This window comes from Phoenix dactylifera, chromosome 2, assembly GCF_051530095.1.
Source record: "Phoenix dactylifera cultivar Ajwa chromosome 2, Ajwa_hap1_PhDact_Kaust_v1.1, whole genome shotgun sequence".
NCBI classification, from domain to species: Eukaryota; Viridiplantae; Streptophyta; class Magnoliopsida; order Arecales; family Arecaceae; genus Phoenix; species Phoenix dactylifera.
The window spans coordinates 42990966-43010108 of NC_143191.1; the positions used below are offsets into that span (position 1 = coordinate 42990966).

Sequence of the window (19143 nt, forward strand, 5' to 3'; positions counted from 1 at the left end):
GTATGAACTAAAATTATCAATTAATTATTAAACATATTCTGCTTAAAATTCGTATATTGTTTTTTTAAAAAATTATTTATTCTTCTATTATTTAAATTTATGCTTACAATTTTATCATCCCACCGCCTCTCCTTCCAAGAAACAACGGTCCTCTCCGCCACCTCCCCTCCCGCTTCCAAAGACTAACGTTGAGTGGACTCATTCCCAGTTCTTTCGCTTCCAAAGACACATCTCTCCTCTCCTCTTTTCTTGGGGTTCTTTTGGTTTCTTGAGAGGGATCGGAGGGGCTAAGGATGTCGTCCAAGAAATCGGCGGCCGGCGAGGGGTCGGACGGCGTCAGAGAACGGGTCGGAGGAGATCGTCGTCCGGAGCTGGAGCGGCCGGCAGCTCGACTACTCCTGCTGGGTCTACCACGTCGGCGTCAGTTCCTTCGGCCGTGAGTACTGCCACCTCCGGTTCCTCTTACTTAGGGTCAAGTACGTCGCCATGTCCAAGAGGGATCCACAGGAGAACTGGAGAACCATGGCATCGTTAGGATGTTCTATCCCTCACAAAAGATCCTGGCCATTTTTCTTGTTCTTTTCGTTATGATCTTTGAAGCATCGATTCTTTCTTGAGATTTTCTTGATTATGTTTCTTTTAGAATTGTGGTTACTGCAATATGGTAATGATCGAATTGGCTTGGCTACAAGAAATGCATGGCAGGAAAATTTTTCCCCCTCACTTTCCTCTCTCTCTCTTTTTTCGTGTGCGTGTGTGTTTTCTAAAGCATTGATGGTTTCCTTGGATTTTATTTTGTTTGAGCTATATTGCTTTGGTATTAAAATTCTCTCTGTGCCTCTTGTTTTGGTGTGATGTAATAATGGGAATTCCTGTTGATGTATTGGTATCGGTGGCCACCACTTGGAATTCATTTGAACGGTAGTACTGTTTTGATGTTGAAAGAACGCACATTAGTTGTTATAAATTTCGATATTCATAATGAAGGCAATGTTGAGATGCATGTAAGGACAAACTAGGGTTCTTCACGATGCTTGATTGTCCAAAGCACATTCAATCCATCTAATACCTCCCTGCTATAAAGAAACCACGTGATTATGAGTAGAAAACTAATGTTTTATTTTTGGCACTTGGTTCATCAATTTTTTGAATTATTTTGTTCTGTCTGTGGCATAATATGTGTCTTAGTTGAGTTTTTAATGAAATTAAGGGAATATAATAGAATTCTTTTGAAGTTTAGCCTAACTGCTAAATTGGATAGTGCATAAGTTTATAATTAAAATCATGATGTTCTTTTCTATGCGATATATCACACTTAAAATAGAAGTGGCAAGTAATTGCTGGGACTAGGAAGCAAGAGTTTCTGAAGATTTGCTCCAGCAAGTGATTCTTATTGATGATGATTTTAGTCAGCATGAAAATACAACATGACAGTTTTTGATCATTAGCTTTGTCTCAATTCATTTTCTTTTTTAAAGCCAAAATAGCTATAACATATAAAAGAAACTTTTGAACCATTTGATCTGTTTTCTTCAAAAATTAAATTCAAGGCCTTAAGTCTAGCAAATCGAATCAAGAATTCTTTATAGAGCTTAAAAATTTATATGCTTTCTTCCTCTTCCACATCGGCTCTCCTCACCGAATCTTTACTCTCACTGAATACTCCAAACTGCATAAGATAGAGCAGGTGTTCCTTGCCCTTAACCCTAAAGCTTCATCACACTAGATGATCCCCATCCTCCCAAAAACTCCAAAAATAAACAGAATGAAAAAGAGTAGGACACTTCAAATCATCAAAATATTCATGTTAGCCATCACGCATTAGTGTTTTCTCTGGCTCAACACTGTACTTACTACTTAGTGTCTCCTGTTATAATACAACTAAGAAAAATATTTTGTAGCTTTTGTTATCAATGTACTAATAAGGCCCATGTGACTCAGAATCATTCAAAGCCTACCAGCTTAACCTAACATATTTACACCATGTAATGCCTCTATCGAGGAAGCTGTCAAATTTTATGACAGGCTTGACCCTATGACTGCTGACATGGATTCTCGACCTGGATTATTAATAGGACTTCATGCTACAAACGTTTAGGAGTTTTCAAATGAGAAGAAAACAGTAAGTACAAAAGCTACTATAGCATAGAAGACTGAATCAAGAAACAGTTGACAATTTTATCAGTGAACCTATTAACTGCAGATGCATTCCTAAATTGACTTTTTACAGGCCTGCCTCCTCCAATTAGATGCAGAGAACTTACTCTCTGGTCTACTTTTAATTGTATATTGAGTTAGTTCTTCATTACTGTGCTTGTTTTCATTTCTCTTAACTTATCAGTTTTGCCTATAAATTATGAAATATGATACTGTAAATGTCATAGTTGTTGGCCAAATTTATGATGTCTGTAACATGAGAAGAATTCAAGTTGTCTGGAGTTGAGATATTTATATTGCAGTCTTTTTCCCCCTATTTATGCAGAAACCCATTAGGAAAGGTGTTATAAGTCCTTCTCTCATGATGGAGGTGCTGGGGTGCCGAAATGTCGATCATAGGGTAATCGTCAAAGAATTAATTAAATTTAAATTAGTAGATGGGACGGGGATTGTCAGTTTTAATTACAGTAGTTAGTGATGGAATTTTGGTATGCTTTTTGTTTTATAGGTTTATCGTTCTTTCCTCCTCTCAGGTATGGATTTGTTCTAATACGATTTATTTATTCAAGTAATCTAATGAAAAAATGCTATTTTTTATCTGGGGACTCTACATTCTCACGTTCTTCAACCGATTGGACCAGATCAAAAAAAGGAGAAGAAAGTGATTTTGCCTTTGAGACCAGTTCTAATACATTTTTTTGGAAGATAATATCTTAAGCAAGGTTCGCCGTCTCGATACCAGACCCTATACTGATGCCACACTGACACAGTGTTGGTACAATACGGACCATACGGTACAAAATTTTTTTGGCATACCGATATTCGGTATGCCACCTATACTGGGTACCGGTACCGAACCAGTATGATACGGTACATCCTGTACCATTCGATTCGGGCCGGTACGGCATCTCTTGATCTTAAGTTTACCATTTATAAACATTATATTTTCTAAAACCTTGTACTTTGAAACACCGAAAAAAATAATTTCTGCATAAATGGTCAGGTCATTGATTATGTGCTATCAGTGGTAATTGTGTGATTCATCTATTCTATCAATATTTAAAATCTTTTTCATGAAAATTACATGCATTGCTGCACTAACATTATTTTCAATCTGTTTAGGAGGATCTACTCAATTACCTGAAAATAGTCTAGATGTGTAAACATGTTGTCCTTTGTAAATGATAGATAAGAGTCTGAGCTAGCAACGTTAATGATGTTAATATTCTTGTTAATTACCCAAGTATGAGTCAAAATCCAACACATTTGATTCACTTTCAAAAGATTTTAGACGCACAGACTGTTTTTTTCTTAGTTTTCTGTGATTGATTTATCTGATTTTTCACTTTTGTTTTTCCTGAAACAATATCTGTTGTTATTCCAAGAGGTTTGAGGGACTTACATTGGGAATTCACAACCACTGAATGATATTTAACACTGCAGAAACCATGCCTTGTTATCATCTGAGGCATGCTTAGATGGCTGACTAAGATATCTCACTGCACTGGCTTGTAGTCCGCAGATAATTGTACAAAGCTAGTTAAGATGGGCAATTGTCAGTACCTTGTGTTTTAGTGGTTGCAGAATGATACAAGCAGAGGACTATGAAGAATTGAAAATTGTGTCAAATATTAAAGCTCAGTGCAGAAAAAGTAAACCACTTATGCACACAGGCTTGTATCCACATGCTGCAGGCTGACTAGCGTACACATTTTACGGTTTTTAGGTTTTCCAATAAATTATTATTGTGAGTGTACATACATTTATGAATATTTTGTTCTAATGGAAAATGATTCTAAAGGAGGAGATTACTCTCTCTTTCTCTCTCACTCACTCGCTTCCATACACATGCATGCCGGTGCACATACATACAAAACCACGGCCACACACATACACCAACACAAACCCACGTCCACATACACATGAACAGCACAAGTTATTTAATCTTTGTAAGATCATCTACTATTTCGACTTGTACTTTTAAGAATGAAAGTTATCTTGTATGCATTCTTCACTGGGAGAGGAGTTTTATTCCATGCGATGACTATCACATTCCGGCGTACTAGTGAGCACGGGCACCGGTACGGTTCCAGTTCGGTACCGGTTCTGGTACCGGCTTGGAACCGGTACCAAATCGGAGCGCGGACATCAAAAAAAAACAAAACAAAAAAAAACGCGTCCGCGCGCGGACGCGTCAAATGCCACAGAATGCCACTCTGTGGCATTTGATGCTCCCACGCGGGCTGGCAGCCCGCGTGGGCACGGTGCCCCGCGGCGGGAACCGTGCTCGGGCGCGGTTCCCTACTGGGGACTCGCGCGCGGGAGCGGTTCCTACGAGGGGAATCGCGCGCGGGCGCGGTTCCTGCGAGGGGAATCGCGCGCGGGCGCGGTTCCTGCGAGGGGAATCGCGCGCAGGCGCGCGTTCTCCTGTCGCGCGTCCACGCGCGATTCCCAAAAAAAACAAAAAAAACGCATCCGCGCGCATCCCCGGACGTGTGCGGACCCGTCAAATGCTACAGAGTGGCATTTAATGCCCCCATGTGGGCTGGCAGCCCGCGTGGGCACGGTGCCCTGCGCGGAGAACCGCGCTCAGGCGCGATTCCCTGCTGGGGAAGCGCGCGCGGCCGCGGTTCCTGCCCGGGAAATCGCGTGCGGCCGCGCGTTCTCTGCTCGCGCGTCCGCGCGCGTTTCCCAAAAAAAAAACGCGTCCGCGCGGACGCGTTAAATGCCGCCCACGCGGGCTCCAGCCGCGTGGGCGCTCTTCTCCGTGCGTGGGGCGCGTTGCCCCGCGCGCCCACATGCGGGGAAAGAGTGACTTGGACCGGTGCCCGGTTCGCATCGGTATCGGCTTGTACCGGTGCGAACCGGCCCGGTTCAAGCCGGTCCAATTACGGAACCAATCGATTCTGACCCAGTTTGAATCGGAACTGTTTTTATACGCTGTACCGTACCGGTGCCCGTCGGCACCGGTTCAGTACAGGCTGAACCGACCGGTACAGGTCGGTTCAGCAGACCATGATCTAACCCAATGATGGATGCATGTTCGACTTCATAATGCGTTTATGATGGGAAATATGCAAGTTGTTTTCCCTTGTTCATTGTAAACACACATGTTCGACTTCATAATGCATTTATGATGGGAAATATGCAAGTTGTTTTCCCTTGTTCATTGTAAACTCACAGGACCACTATGAACTGTACAATATCTGGTACTCTCTCTCTATGAAATTTTAATTCAAAGGAAATTTTTGCTGTCTTATTTGATCTTTGTTGCATTTCTTTTGTAAAGAAAAAGAATTGTGATCATGATTTTGATCCAGGGATTAAGTTTTCACAGTTGTCTTTGGTAGTTCACTTGGGTTTCTCTTGGGGAGGCACATAGACAGATGGGAGGAATTTGGGCAGGCCAAGATACAGGTATGCAACCATACAACCTAAACTTATGGTAGTCTGTAGGTGCATGGCATGACCGGACAATATGCAATTGAATTTGTCTTAACCTACTGTGACTTAGAAAATAGTTTCTGTGTTCATGATCCCTAAGTGTTTTTCACTTAAGATGTCTATGCATGTCCATTATTGTGTATGCTATGTAATTAATCCCAATAACATCTGTAGCTGATTTCTTTTTTTTTTTTTTTTGGTTGAAGCATTGGCATGTTATTCTATGTGTTGTGCATGGAAGTTATTTGCTTCCATTGTCTTGATAATCCAACGTTCATGAAACTTCCCTAACAAGTTGAGTATGATCTTTTTAGAGGGAGTGGCCACAGCAGACTAAATATCGACTCTGAATATGATTTATTTCCTAATGTTTAAATGATCTTATAAGCGCCTTAGCTGATATTTTGTTCAGTGCATTTCTGACATGTTTGACCCAGAATGAGGTGATGTGCCCAAGCTTTTACGAAGCTTATACGAATGGGAAAAAAGTGAATTATATGAGTCTGTATAAGGAAGCCATGCATATTATCGATCTAAGTTGTTTTTATGTTTCATAATATTTTTCTTGATGCATTATGGAGTTTCTATTGACTGTCATATGATTTAGTTGTAAAGCTTTTGTCATCTATACTCTGTTAAATGGATCTACAAATCAGATTTGGTCCCTAGAAAAGAAAGGAGTATTTCTGAAAAGCCTATCATGCATGATCTATTCTTGCAGTTCATTATAGGTTCCTTGGATTGTGCTTAGGCAAGCTCCAAACTCCAGACGTATTGTCCAAACCACAGTATGGAAGGAGGTGGGACTCTGAGGACAATTTGGGAGTCCCTTTCACAGCAAGACATCGCAAGTGTCTGCTAGAAGTGTCACCCCAACCTTACCATGGAAAAATGTTTGGAAGTGTTACATCATTAATCTGGACCTTTAACATGTACAAGGTCTAAGAACCAAATGTCTGTGCAACTTTTGGGTTTGTAAATAGGATTCAATGTATGCAATAAATTTCTCATAGATAATGATGATCTGAGGTAACTTTTGGTGAAATGTGTCGTATGACTTCACTAAATTTGATCCGTGAATCAGATGACCCTTGATTAAGTGGTTGAGATCCCTGTACCCAACCTTATCATATAGTTGTGCAAGTGTGGGAAAAGGTTACAGAATAGAGGAATAAATGCACCATATGCTATATCATTAATATTATGCACAGTGTACACAAATGATTAAACCAAAATGTGTTCCTCTTAGCAACCTAAGGATTATAGTCATGCAGTGGATGTAATGTTGTTTGTCTTCAAACTTCTTATCATAGTCTTGATCTTTATGGATAATGATGGAGAATGTCTCAGATGCCTCCAGACTTCTCCTTGTCCTTTTAGGAGCTAAGCGCTGGCATAGATCTTTAGCACTGAAATCCCTTAGCTACATGAATGGTATTGAGTGTGTTTCTGGTACTGAGTCTTCACGCATTTTCCTGTCAGGATGAGAGCACTAGAGGTCAAAACAATGTCGTTGTGGCTTATGATGGTCTTGTAATTCCGGTTAAGAGCTGCTGGAAGTAGAAATGTGGATGATCCTGGTAGGGGATTGTTGGAGCATGTAAACAAATTAAACTATAGTAAGGACAAATGGATAGTATAATCTCCCTGTTAAACCTGATGGGTTTCAAGTATGGCTTCTATCAATCTTGAATTATTTTCAAATGGAGCTCTCTTGATATTAAAGGTTCTAGTTATAACATAGATTTTAACCAACCTCAAGGAGTACCTGTCCCTAGTGATTTTAGTGTACCCTTTCGTCATGGAGTATAACAGATGAAGCTTGATGTCTCAAAACTTGTTCCTTCACCACCTTGAGAAGCAAACTTCAACATAGGCCATCAGTAATGAAACTTGGCCTTTCATGGAAGGTGCTGAGCTTATATTGTAGATCTATAGGTCTTCAGACATTTTTGGTGATGCAAGAGAAATGAACATTGATAATGAAGATGTATGACTTGCCAGATTGTGTCATGACAACCTACGGTGTCCATCAATTGTGTATCAAGACTTAAGGTGTCTATGAATTGTTTGATAAAAGACTTAGTGTCCTCCAAATGTTTAGTGAAAAATTATGTCGTGTGTGAACCATGTAGTGAAGACAATGTCCTTCTAACTGTTTGATGTAGACTCAAACTGTCTTCAAATTGTGTAATGAAGATTTATGGTGTCAGAAAACCATCTTATCATGACTTAAGATATCTCAGCCATTTGATGAAGATGTAAGATGTCCCCCGACCATTTGATGAAGGTTTAAGGGGCCTGGGACTATGATGATGAAGAATTTGGGTGTCGTGAATCATGTGATGAAGATGCATTGTGACTTTCCTACAACTATGAGGAGGAAACTTAACGGCAACATGACATCAAAGATTGTTTGCATTCCCTTTTGCCACTTGTAGGGCTTGTTTGGATATTGAAAGATCTTGTCGGTCTGATAAGATATTCTGGCGGGCATCTTTTTGAGAAAATATTCTAGAACTCAAGCATAAATCGGGGAGGCCAAAAAAGACAGGGTGGTTGGAGAAGCAATTAATCCCTAGTTTTAGGGAAAAATAAATCACCTACCAAAAGTGATTAGTTATCCCTGAAAACAAGAAATTGGTTGGTCCATCTAAGAACCATATCTCTTTCAAGAGCTCCCTATCATAGTCCCACATAGGTTGATAAAGGAGTGTCACATGGGTTTAAAAGCAGGTCCAGTCCTCCACCCAATAGCTTAAGCTTTTTGTGCTGAGTCTGTGATAGGTGGTATCAGAGTGGGCCTGGTGTGCATCATAGCCTTATTAGTTATGTGGGCCTCTCACTAGGGGATACCAAGGTCGAGTAGGACCTGGGCCATGGGTGCACGCCTACCCCCCTCTCGAGGAGAAGCCAATCTATGATGAGGGTGTCATAAGGTTGGGTAGGGAGATTGTTATAATGCCAAATTGGTCAATCAAGGAGTGCCACATGAGTTTATAAGCTTGGGTCGATCCTCCACCCAATAGCTTATGCTATTTGGGCTATGAGTCCATAACATCCCGCTTCACCACAATTTCTAAAGAGATTCCCCATTGGAAGATCTTATTGGACCAATAAGATCTTCCAACATCTAAATGAAGGCATAGAGTGTTGAATCATAAATTTAATGATGGAGCTGCCAATAAACAAAGAAGGTGTAGCTAAAAGAAAGAAAATGAGTACTGAGTGATGTCATGAATTCCATTTGGGAATATTCTGGGATTCCTGATGATTTTGGATTTCCTTAATCAAGATGTTTTGGTGAGTGAATATTGGTTTGTCTTTGGACACCCCTTCTTGGATCCTAATACCTAAACAATGCTAAATTTTTTATCCTTTCTGATCCTCTCTATGCATTGTCAGAATACATTAAACTCCTAATATGAAGTCTTCTGATGATTTTTTATTTTTTTGACTAAGTATACAGTGATCAGATAACGCATTTGATACAAGAGAAGTCCCAAAATAAATGCTTTCCTTTGCAATGCATACTTGCTTCTTATCGATGCAATAATTGAAAAGTGGCAAAACATGTAGTATGTACATTATGCATCCTGGAATCTGAAATTTTATTGTGCACTTTTAATTGATCACCTGATAATGTGATTGGATATTAGACACATCCCTACCTATTTATCGGCAAAGAAACAATGGATTCTCAAAAGAACCACAAAGTGCAGGATACAAAGATTTAGCATCTCTCATACCTGGGGTTGGCACAACCACATTTACCTGATTACCTGATGGTGCCTTCTAAAGAAGAGGCAATGAAAATTGAGAAAAATAATTTTAAAAAAAGTGTTCAGAGAGTTATCACAAGCCAAATTAGCAAGAAATTATGATACCATATTTTCTTCCCTGAACATGAGTTTTGTGAATGTTCATTAGGAGCTGGCACCTTCTTCCACTTAACCAAATCATACCTCATATTCTAAGGAGGGTTGACATTATCCTGTAAGAACTTTCAAGATCCGTTAAAAGTCCTTTTATTAATACGTGATCCAATTCCATCTGAAACAACTTGGAGCTGTACTCAAGATTGGTTGAAATGCTATATTTTTGTGCACACATATTTGTTCTTCTCCACTAGGTGAAAATTTTAAGGGAAAGGTTTATAAAGTAGGTTGTTCTCTCTCAGAATTCCTTTATAGAAATCTAGCCTGTTCTTATTTGAAACAAAGAAAACCACATGATTTTCCCCCCAAGGGTGTACATTGAATATTTTGACTGAGAGGAAGCAAAAGGTTTTCAAAACTGCCTCAGAAGGAAAGAAGCTTATGATCTCTGCTGCCGAAGCTTAGCATGAAATTTGGATTGGACCAAATCAATATGTCTGGTTTCCTATTCGATTGAGTAATTTTGTGTGGAGAGACTTTTTTGATTTCTTACTTCTTTGACTTCGAAAAATATCTTCCTCTCTTTCGGCCACTGGGACTTCTACCTAGCTTCACTCCCGGATCTTTTTGTGTTTTATGTGGACTTTGTTTTCCCTTGGTTTAGTTTTGGTGCTTTTGTTTTTGCCATAAGTGAGCCTTTTCTTTTGGGCCAAACAATTTTCTAACCTTAATAAAAATCCTGGTCTTGTGTTTCCACATTTCCCTAAAGAAAAAAATATTATCCTATGTGTATGTGTTTTATGTTCTCCAACTAGTTTCTGGGAACAAATTCCCTGTTCAAGCACCTAATCATGAATGCAAATCCCTATGTTAAGTTTATCTGGATTAAGGTAGCCCTTTAGTTGATCAACAATTTATTTTCTACTTCTGTTGGATGGTTATCATCCTTATGTGATTATTTGTTGTGTAACCTTTTCAGCTTGATGCTTCAGCATGTTGGAATTACTTTAGCTGAACTCCTGTATCCAACCAGAACATCATGTTTTGGGTTCATGGACATGTATCTCTCAATGCGAGTTTGGATACCATATCGGCATCAAATCTTCACTTGGCCCAAAAATTTATGCTTTTTTGTAATGATGATATCATTATCTGTGTCTTATTCTCTAGACATTGCTTTTTAGGTGGCACAAAGAAGGATTTTGTTTTCTCAAGACGGGTTTTGCAGGCAAGATGCAGCATATAGTAAGTCATCATTTCCTTTAATTCTTCTACTTGTGCCAACTTCCAACTTATGAGTTTATATGCTTTCCTCATACATACTTCTGTATATTATATTATTGTTGACTGAGATGCATAGGATTTTGAGGAACATTGTCCAGGCTACCATAAAAAGCGGTAGCAGTAGATTATACTGGCTTCCTGTCATTTTTCCACTCTCATCATATTTGTACGGATGGGCTATGAAACATTGTTAAGAACCTTATTTCAGGAAAACATTAGTAAGAACTTATCTTTGAAATCTATGCATTCAAGAAGACAATTGACTTGTTGTATAATTGCTGGGTTATATCTTGATATGTTTTCAAGGTATATTTATAGACTTAAATGCTAGTTAGAATGGCATAACATGATATACACTGTGCCAGTGCCTTGCACATGGCAATGTTGCATTGGCACAATGCCATCTGAATTGGCATGTTGCCATGCCAATGTGTGCCAAGAACTGCCATCAAACGATGCAACACTGCACAGGTGGGCATGGCACCCACAATACATACAGCTTCATTACAGAACAGGATGACAGTGTTATGCAGTACTTTAATCCTTGAAATTAACATTCCTATAAAATTGAAAAATTACATAATTGTATGGATTAATTTTTGGTTTTGGTTCACTCCATAGAGTTTTGGTTTTGGCAGTTCGGGTGGTTTTGACAATTTGCCTAAGTTTCAGAGTTTCTGTCAAAAAAAAAAAAAAAATTCAAAAAAATTCAAGACAAGTTCTTTCACGACATTTTATTTTATTTTAAGTCATGTAGAATCATAGCTATATTATTCAAGTAGTTTCGATACAATTCATTTTTCTTGAAGCTTTATGCATTAATCATTTCGTGTAAATTACTATTATATGGAGTAAAATATCATATATCACTTAATCATGCATAAACTAATAAGTGTACATAAAACTAATTACATATATCTCTTTAAAATAACATGGATTAGATCATTAGAGCCTTGGTAAATGTGTGTTAATGAATTTTAGAAAGCACTGCACAAATATTTATTTGTGAAAAAAGAAAAAAAGTAAAATAGTTAGTTTTGGCTTAAGCTCGCTGGAACAGGCATGAACCAGCAGAAACTATTCCTTTTCGGCCAAAACTTCAAACCTTGGATAGAGGAAGGAAAACATTAATGCTTGCTACTTTAATAACACCTTCACATTAGTGGGGCACATATTACAATGTATGTTGAGATCAACACTTGGGTGAGGCTTGGTGCAACAGTAAGGGGTTGCTCCATTGCAACCTGTTGTCACGGTTTCAAAACAGTAAAAATCTCTCTACATGCAAGAATAAAGCTGTGTATAATTGACTTCCCAGAGTTTGCAGTTGCAGGAGCCTCATGACCTTTTATCCTGAGATCGTGCATATATATCTATATATATATGTGTATATATATATATATATACACATGTATATATATATATATATATGTATGTATACATGTGTATATACATATACGTATACGTGTATGTGTATGTGTATGTGTGCGTGCGTGCGCGCGCGCGTGTGTGTGTGTGTGTGTGTGTGTGTGTGTACACTGCATATTGAGCTGTGGTTGTATCTATCAGCTATGGACTTTTTTAGGGCAGGAGCCATGATGCTCCCTGATTTCTGAGTGCTCCCTGATGTAGCTACTATAGACTTGATATTCGATCAAGGATTTCTTGTTATTAATTGATAGATTTTTTTTCTATTTGTTCACATGATTAAAATAGTAAATTTATAAAAGAAATACAATAAGAGCATCATGGAGAAATTTGAATGCTGCTATTATTAATATTATCAATCAATAATACATGGAGGGGGATTTTCCACCATGACCTCTTACAACACTTTGATTCGTACAAATAGTCATAGCTTGTTCTCTCGTCAGTCTCATTCTCTCTTACAATAAAGTAATTCCAAAATGATTATACATCTTCTTCTCAATTCGAGGAGCCCATGTTGCGATGCAAAACTCCTAACTACAGCTGGACAGAGGCATTAATGTACCTGGGCAGTGTGCTAGTTATATATAAAGCTAATGTTATATAAGGTTAGGATCACAGTCTTTTTCCCCCCCTAATATTTCTATATACAATGCAAGGATTAGCCATCATAATCCATCAGAAGCTATGGATAACTTTACTGATCACTTCATGGGTGACTGCATGTCTGCATCCTAGCACTTTCAATACAACCACACGACTAGACTGGCTAGAATCCAGCTTCAGCTCCAACCATTTCTAGAACTACAGCTTTCTAGTTTCCACCTCTTTCAGACGGAAGTATCACTCCAGCAAAAGCAACATTTCCAAACTCATTTCTCCAAAAGTAATCCCTTTCCACTTTGATCACTACGGTGCAATCAAACAGGCCCTAAACAATAATGAAGCAGATGTAGTTCAGTTCGAGGTACAAATATCCGCTTGGCATGTTTTATTGAAAAGCAATACGAAGGTGTATTGCGCCCCGGTGCACTGATGCTAGATTGCAGCACAAAATCGAGCGAAGTCAACCTTAGGTTTAGCTGTCAGAGAGAGTGATTAGATTGCGGGATTAAACATTTCCATCATGCCACGTATGGTTACAACGACAGCATGGCTTTATAAATGGCAACTATGTCCGTCTTCCGGGCACCCCAATTGCCTCATGAACACCCAACAGCAGCCGAGTAATAGTTTTGCATAGGCAATGGCTGCTATATGGCATTTGCGTTGGTCACAGCTGTCGTTGCCTTAGCACCATGCAACTGTACCGCTGATCTATGATATTCTTCCGGACGAAAGGAGGAAGGGACGAAAGTTGTGATAATGCCCATGGCCGCCCTCATAACCTTTTTCAACAGGTTCTTGCATTTTATAGGCAACTTAAATCCAAAAACCATATCAAAACAAGTGATGCCGATGAACTTATTCATTCTGGTGGTTCTACCGACCTTAGCCATCATAAATTAATCTTATTAGTACACGATCTTGATAATGATCTCGTCCATTCTACCATATCTACCATACAGCCTAAACCTCCAATACATGCATTTGTGAAGCACTGTGCACCGCATCTATTCAAATGCATGTAATATGCCATACTTATAAAGTTTATTTTATTATTATATAGAGTCAAAATTTCTCCTTTTTTTTTTCCCATCCATTCACAAAGATAGGACGCCTGCAACCGCCAAAAACTTTGCCAACTTCGTAAGCTAGCACTTTTGAAAAAAATGTAATTTGTTAATATAATTGATAGCATAATTACATTGGAAAGAGCAAGCGTCTATCCATTTATGTTTCAGAATGCAGTCCTATGCTGAGGCAGACATGCGTCTCTCATACTACCAGTCATTCATCCACCTGACCAAATCACCACCATGCATGTGGAGTCGCATCGTCTTTTCTTTTTGAGCATTAAAATTCATAAAATCCATGAGCAAGTCATCAATAATCCTCGATCTTCTCTACTCAAAAGCCATATATCCATATCTTACAATGTAAACAATTAAATATAGAAACATTTCTTAATTATTTACCAAAAAATAAGGCCTTTGTAGACAATCAAGGCTATAATTATTATTGCACACAAACACAAAATGCTTTAATAATTGTTTAGAAATGCACTATTTTATTCTCATCACAAAATGGCTGCAAGCGAGCAAACTAATTACGGCGAGATTCGCTACCATGATTCAAGGTAACAGCTGGAACAAGATCAAAAAGTCCCAGCATTGCCATCGATACAGAATATAGCAACTCAACATCCGATACATTCTAACTGACATTGTGGAATGAATCCATGATAGCATCTGCAAGGTATTCACAATTAGAGAGAGATAAACCAGCCAAAGATATCCTTCCATCCTTAGTCATGTATACACGCCATTTGTTCGTCATGTGATCACTCTGGTAAGACAAAAACAGATAATATGAGAAAATATACTGGCAATATGACCGCTCATTCTGATTTGCAGTGTCATGAGAATTTGTAAACTGAAGATGGTGCAGAATTACAAAATAAATTTTTTTTTCAGAAAATCTTCATTTCTATAGCCAACCACATATAAACAATATATCATTTAGTTCAGAGGAGTGTGTCTACCTGTGCCTTGTTCAAGCCAGTGAAGGAGAACATGCCAATCTGTTTGAGAATGAAAGACCAATCTTTTCCACTTTTATCTTTCTGTGAGAGATAGTCAAAGAGTCTCTGCCTTACATTCTTTATTCGCCCAGCCATTAGTTCCATCTCTTGTTTCCATTCATTGAAAAGAGTTGGATCTCCAACGACATTGGCAACTATCCGAGCACCATGGACAGGAGGATTTGAATACATTGGCCGGGCTAGCCTTTTCAGCTGGCTCTTCACCCTAATCGTGAGAAGAATATATTGAAATTGCATCAACTAACAATCAGAGTATACTGTTAGCCACATACAGAACAACCCAACTAATTGCTAATCATGCAATTTCATTTATTGTACCTTGCTGCGGCATCCGAGGATGAACAAACAACATTAATAGCTCCAATCCTTTCCGCATATAACCCTAGGTTTTTACTGTAGGACTGAGCAACCAGAAGCTCCAAACCACGTTCAACAAACAACCTAACAGAGTATGCATCTGTATCAAGGCTTCCACTGGCAAATCCCTGCAGCATTTCAAGGTCAGGCACAAATTTTGTAAAGCAAACAATATTCATATAGAAGCTGCTTTACCTGGTATGCAACATCAAAGAAAGGGATATGATTCTTCTCTTGAATGACGTCAGCAATTTTATTCCACTGTTCAGGAGTTGGGTCGATTCCGGTTGGGTTGTGAGCACAGCCATGCAACAGAACAAAAGATCCATCTGGTGCAGCCTACAAAAGCAAATCAATAATTAAATAAACTGGATGGAAATATTAAGAGAAATAGTTATTTCATCTTTTGGAAGTAGGAATTTTACTTATCAAGACCATAAATCAGTTCTACAAAGCAATGAAATCATCAACCACGGCAATGTTTTTAAAGAAAGTAATCAATTAATTTAAATAAATCTTATCAGACTTCTTCACATCAATTCAGACCTCTTCTTACAGTATTATTACTTAAAACTGGCCGGTGCAGATGGAAGTGGACGGCTGTGAATTGAGAACCAGCAGGAACTTGAAACTTAAGGTTCCCAACTTAGCAACATAAGATACTGAGATATTCCAATTCTAAAAATTAAAGAAAAAAGTGAAATTGGCATCTGAAAAAGAACGATTCAAGAGGCAGCACATAGATTTAGGATCTATCAGTAAGAAGAAACATACAGGAGGAAAATGACTGATGAATGTAATATCAAATAAGGGTATTAGAATTTTGACACGAGAAAAGATGGAAAATTTCTCTGTCAATGGGCATCATTATTGGTGTTCTTGAAGAATACAAGAGGACGCCCAGTTCAGTTGACTCCAAAGCAAGGTCTTGTATACCTTTATGTCTGCTAGCATACCATCAAAATCCAATCCAACAGTTCTCGGGTCATAATAACGATATTCAGACCAAGGAACCCTGGCATCGTTAAAAATGTTCTTGTGATTACCTGTTCACATATAAATAAAAAAGAAAAAAAATTAGCAGATCCAGTGTATGTAGACAAACTGACAAAGAGATATTACAGCACAGCAGGCCAAAAGATGCTTAGGAAGAGAACATGCATACCCCATGTGGGAGATGATATTAAAACTTTTGCATCAGGAAAATATCTTTGTATAAATGCTGCAGCTAGACGAAGTGATCCAGTCCCCGAAAGACTTTGAACAGTAGCAACCTGAATTACAGATGCCATAGCAGGAAAAAAATAATCATGCCTATTTCCTCCATTTGCATAATTTGATGCAAATTAAATCAAAATATAAGAAAAAACAGCATACTCTTCCTTGTTGGATGACAGGATTATTTGCTCCAAAGAGTAAATCTGCAGTAACCTTATTAAATGCAGCCAAACCTTCGATAGGAAGATACTGCATCATCAAACAGAACCCAAAGGTAAGAGAAGAATAGCAAATGAGATGTATAACTCCATAAAACCCCTTCAGCTGGCTGTTTCAAATAACCTCTTTGTTTTCTCCTCTCTCCAGCATAAGATTTTCTGCCTGCAGAATAAAATACTAATTAATTACCTTAATTAATATTGGATGGTCAAAGGAATCAGAGCTTTTAATTTTCAATTGACAGGAAAAACAGAAAAGCATAGCCTGAGGGATGACAAAATCTGCTTGCGGTGTCTTGTGCACCAAGTATTACATGGTGAAGTTCTCCAAAATAATCAACAGGATTCATACCTTCCTAACCACATTTAGTACGTAAGGTTGGAGCTCTTCTGTCCTGTACGCTCCAACCCCAAGGTTAAGTTTCACATCACTTGTGTCTGCTTTGAATGCTTCGGAAACCCCAAGAATCGGGTCTGGAGGTGCCATAGTCACACTCTCGAAACGAGAGACATTAACTGCAACAGCCAAACTGACTCGACCAAAAGCCTGCAAAGCACATATTGATTACTACTAAAATCTCCCAGCATAGATAATATAAAAATGAAATGGTTGTAGCAACAATCAAAAAATTCCTATCGATCAGCAGTTCTATAATGAATTTAAAAAGCAATATTAAACAGAACCAACAAGATTTATCCATAAATATCTTCAAGCATCCTCCTCCATCACGATCCCTACCAAGGACACATACCCATTGCCAGCAAGCTTTTTTTAGATCCATTCTCATATCCGTATCCAGGTCAACCTATCCAAGTTCTCCCATGATCAATCCAATATGGGATCCAAGTCAGGGTTTATTCTAGTTGTCACAGCACAAGCTCATAAAATCTCACTCTGCTCTCTATCCTTGTATATTCTATTGGTTCAACTCCTCAGCTTTCTATAATTCCATCATCACTATCATCAATGTTGTTTTCATGGTCATCAATCATTGTCAGTATTGTTGTGGTTCAAGTTTGGCCCGAGGGTGACCACGCCGAAGGAGTCGAGGGAGCTGCCAGAATTTTGAGAAAGAGGGTGAGCCACCTCCTGCGCGATGGCGTACTTGCACAAAGCCTCACCGGTAGTTCCAGTGAGAGTCCTCCAACGCTCAAGTTAGAGTGGATCTTAAATGGATCAAAAGTCCCCTAGGTGTTACCTGATGGGGCTATTTATAATCCCTGTAGAGATGCCTAGGTGGAAAAAGTATGGCCCGTTCTCATCATGAGAGGAGATAGCTTCAAGCCACATGGCGCATAGCTAGAGCTTGCTTGAGGTTCACGATGCAGTCCGTTCTTGTGAACGGTAGAGCGTTGACAGTTGTATAGGGTATGCCTGGAGCAGTATGGCATTGTCCTTGACTGTCGTTGGTCAGCAAGCAAAGCATGGCGCAGAGGCGTTACAATGTACAGCCACGTAGGCGGGCGTGGGCAGGCTTGTGGATGCGGTCGTAGGCAAGATCGAGCTCGGTGAGAGGTCGCATCATATATTTGGCGAGGTCGGTTTGTCGGGTGCTGGGGCTGGCCTAGCATCCCTGATTCCAAGGTGTGCTCGGTAGAGCGCCCCGAGCCCGAAAGTCGGGGCGCGTTATTGGATAAGGCGCCCCGAGCTCGGTCGGGGCGCGTCGGCGAATATAAGGGCACCCCGAGCTCGGCGAGGGCGCGTCGGCGAATATAAAAGCGCCCTGTGCTTGGCCAAGGCGCGTTGGTGAGTATAAAGAGGGTGCCCCGAGCTCGGTTGGGGCGCGTCGGCGAATATACCCGTGGTCGAATGAGCCCTTGGGCTCGTAATCCAATCAATTGGACGCCCCGAGCTCAGGCTCGAGTCGTTGCTATAGGCATCAGAAAAAGGTTGACACAGGTCGTAGCAACGGAAAGACCCGTCTGAGATCGGTTGAACCCTCGACGAAGTCCGAGCTCGGATTGGCTCTTAGTGGGACCGAGGCTCGGCTCAACTGGTGCTGGGGTTTATTTGGCTAAAATTGGGTGGCCCTATTGTAGTGAGCAGGACGATCCATTTTGCCCCCCATCATTTGTCCCCCGACTTTCAAGGTCGAGTTGGCCTTTGGCTCGAGCAAAGGAAGTAGCTGGACTATTAGTTGTCCTACATTTTAGCCAAGTGCTTACGAAGATGCGCACACCGAGCTGAATATACTTCGCCCTATCAGGGGCCAATTACTTCTGATCGTGCTCCGTAAGGCGAGTTTGAGTAGATCAGGCCGTCACATCAATCGAAGCGGGAGCGGCCGTAGGAGCTCTTTAATGTGTTGCGTGCGCGCTTCTTTTCAAGGCATTGCTGGGTGGAATGCGAGGGGCCAATCATTAATGTCCCGTCTTTCGAAAGCGTTCGCCATAATGATCAGCCTTTAGTGCTGCGATCTGAAGAGATTTGCTGAACGACTCCGGGGCTTGCCGC

The 19143-nt window shown here is 39.8% G+C and overlaps 1 protein-coding gene and 1 long non-coding RNA gene across 5 annotated transcripts in view; one reads left to right on the top strand and one right to left on the bottom strand.

Annotated features, from left to right (window-relative positions):
• Positions 1 to 12122, top strand: LOC148714832 (uncharacterized). The gene is made up of 3 exons (XR_015975649.2): positions 1 to 436; positions 5478 to 5574; positions 10664 to 12122. It is a non-coding gene; the product is annotated as an uncharacterized LOC148714832 (long non-coding RNA).
• The window catches only part of LOC103703656 (aspartate aminotransferase, chloroplastic), a 27429-nt gene continuing 15051 nt past the window's right edge, over positions 6766 to 19143 (bottom strand). For 2 of the 4 annotated variants that reach the window (XM_008786579.6, XM_088716505.2), the window contains 9 exons: positions 17041 to 17235; positions 16813 to 16851; positions 16630 to 16719; positions 16418 to 16526; positions 16189 to 16298; positions 15448 to 15591; positions 15214 to 15380; positions 14836 to 15100; positions 14334 to 14639 (listed from right to left, as the gene is read on the bottom strand). In XM_008786579.6, coding sequence (XP_008784801.4) covers positions 14508 to 14639; positions 14836 to 15100; positions 15214 to 15380; positions 15448 to 15591; positions 16189 to 16298; positions 16418 to 16526; positions 16630 to 16719; positions 16813 to 16851; positions 17041 to 17235 — 1251 coding nt within the window. In that variant the 3' untranslated portion in view covers positions 14334 to 14507. Of the gene's footprint in view, positions 7077 to 14333; positions 14640 to 14835; positions 15136 to 15213; positions 15381 to 15447; positions 15592 to 16188; positions 16299 to 16417; positions 16527 to 16629; positions 16720 to 16812; positions 16852 to 17040; positions 17236 to 19143 lie in introns of those variants that run through there. The other 2 variants (XM_088716504.2, XM_088716506.2) reach the window with 2 other exon arrangements.